Below are 2189 nucleotides of genomic sequence, written 5' to 3' on the forward strand. Positions count from 1 at the left end.
TTTATGTGGAAACTCTCTTATTTTAAAAGCCAAAGTTGACAATACCCTGTATGAGTTTCTTGGCCTCTAGTCTTCTGATAGTGATAGTTTGCCTAGCTCACCTACTTTTATAAAGTCACTTTATAAACAAAGTATTTACATTGTTTATAATTCTGAACATCCTCTAGTTATTTATTTTTATATACCTGTCCTCATTCCTATTAGATTGCCTGGGCTTTAAACAAAGGAGTGAAAACAGAATACAAACAATTCTGGGATGTGGACCTCGGTGTTACGTACATACCCTGGGAAAAAGTTAAAGTGGATGACTTGGAAGGGTTTGCAGAAGGAGGCATGATTGATCAGGAAACTGTAAATACTGGTAAGAACCACAAGGGCTCAAGGTGGGATCCATGTCATTGTTTGAAAGTGGGCTTCAGAGGTTGTAACGGAAATGAGTTTTGCATGATAGAATGAATTGATTGTGTTTTCTGTGTTTCTGCTTTCATCTTCAAAAACAGAACAAAAAAACCCCACTATGTCTTCAGTTTATTGGTTTTTTTTCATAAGCATCAAACTACTGATAGTTTTAGAATTCTTTAATTGTATTATTGCCGTATATGCCTGTTTTAAAATGTAACTATTTAAAGAAGAGATTTGTGATTAGAATTTTTTAGATGCTGTTTCTAATTCCATAGATTTAACGTGGAACTGGGATTTGGGACGCTTCCTTGGGAAAGTATTTGATTAAAAGCCATGGCAAGAGTAGTTTTAGGAGCTGTAGTCTAGGTTCACCCACGGCTAAGTATCTTCCAGAATACCTATAACCTTCCTGCTAGCCTCCAGTTTTTAAAATTGTGTTTTTGTCTTTAGGCATTTCAGTTACAAATTCACAATGCTTAGCAGTTGTTGCTAATCAAAAATTAAAAATTGCTACTTTGAAAAGAAGTGAAATGTGAGATATGATTTCTTCACTTTTTATGTCTTTTACTTAAATGGTAAATTTTCCCAAATTTTTGGTTCTCAGGCCATTGAAAGTATTTTCTGTTTTTTCTTTTGATTTTAATTACATGTCAGTCTCTTAGGTTTTTTTCTTGGTGTGTATTTCTCCAGGACTCATTCATTCAGTTAATATTAGTCCCAAGTTTGCACATGCCCACTCCTGGGACAAATTCTGCTGGCAACCTGATTTTTGTCAATAGGTGTTTTATTGAAATACAATCACACTCATTTTTTTACCTGTTCTACTTTTTTTTCTTTCAGTAACAATAATTGAATTGCTGTAAATAGAATATTATTAAAAATGCCTAAAACACTATTAAAAAAAAACCTTTACTAATATTGTCTTAGTAGAAGGAAAATGAAAAGAAAGTATGTTGTCTATTCAATGTTGATAAGTGCAAAGATACTATAAAAGGGTCGGGAAAAGTGTGGGTGGGAAATACTGCCATTGTTAATGATCATGGGAGAGTTCATCCAGAGGGTACCTTTGAGCAAAGAACAGAAAGAAGTGAGGCTTGCAGATTCTGAAGAACATTCCATGTCAAGGGGACAGAAAATGCAAATTCATTGATAATACATATTGAGACATTTGAATTTGAGCCGAGAGGATGAGTGAGGGATTGTGTCAGTGAATCAAAGGGTTAGTCCATGTGTTTTGAAGACTAGGATCTTTACTCTGAGGGAGGTGGAGAACCTTTGGAAAGCATCTCCGCAGTGTTCTGTTGTTTGCATGACCACATTTCTGGATTTTTTTAACTTTAAGTTGTGAATTGAGTTTGAAGGTTTATAGAAATGATCATCAGCTTTTCATTCAACAAATCATACCCTTTGTTTCATCTCAGTGGGTACAGTTCCCTCCCTGCAGCAGTAGTTGCCCTACTTCCTCCCCATATTTCCCCAGTTACAGCTTATATTTCATAAATGAACAAAGCAAAATATTTGATGTACACATGTTGTTCTTGTTGTTGTTAGGTGCTATCTAGTCAGTACTGACTCATAGTGACCCTATGCACAACAGAACGAAACTATGCCTGGTCCTGTGCCAACCTCACTGAAGTCATTGCTGTGTTTGAACTCATTGCTGCTGCCACTGTGCCAGTCCATCTCGGCTCTTCCTCTATTTCTCTGATCCTCCACTTTGCCAAACATGGTATCCTTCTACAGGAACTGGTCCCTTCTGATAATACGTCCAAAGTGTGAGATACCAA

At 36.2% G+C, this 2189-nt stretch overlaps 1 protein-coding gene across 1 annotated transcript in view; it reads left to right on the forward strand.

Annotated features, from left to right (window-relative positions):
- SCAF8 (SR-related CTD-associated factor 8) overlaps positions 1–2189 on the forward strand; it is an 86904-nt gene that overhangs the window by 62675 nt on the left and 22040 nt on the right. Inside the window, exon 15 of the mRNA XM_006868476.1 lies at positions 205–361. Coding sequence (XP_006868538.1) covers positions 205–361 — 157 coding nt within the window. The remainder of the gene's footprint in view (positions 1–204; positions 362–2189) is intronic.

Source organism: Chrysochloris asiatica, unplaced genomic scaffold (assembly GCF_000296735.1).
Source record: "Chrysochloris asiatica unplaced genomic scaffold, ChrAsi1.0 scaffold00117, whole genome shotgun sequence".
NCBI lineage: Eukaryota > Metazoa > Chordata > Mammalia > Afrosoricida > Chrysochloridae > Chrysochloris > Chrysochloris asiatica.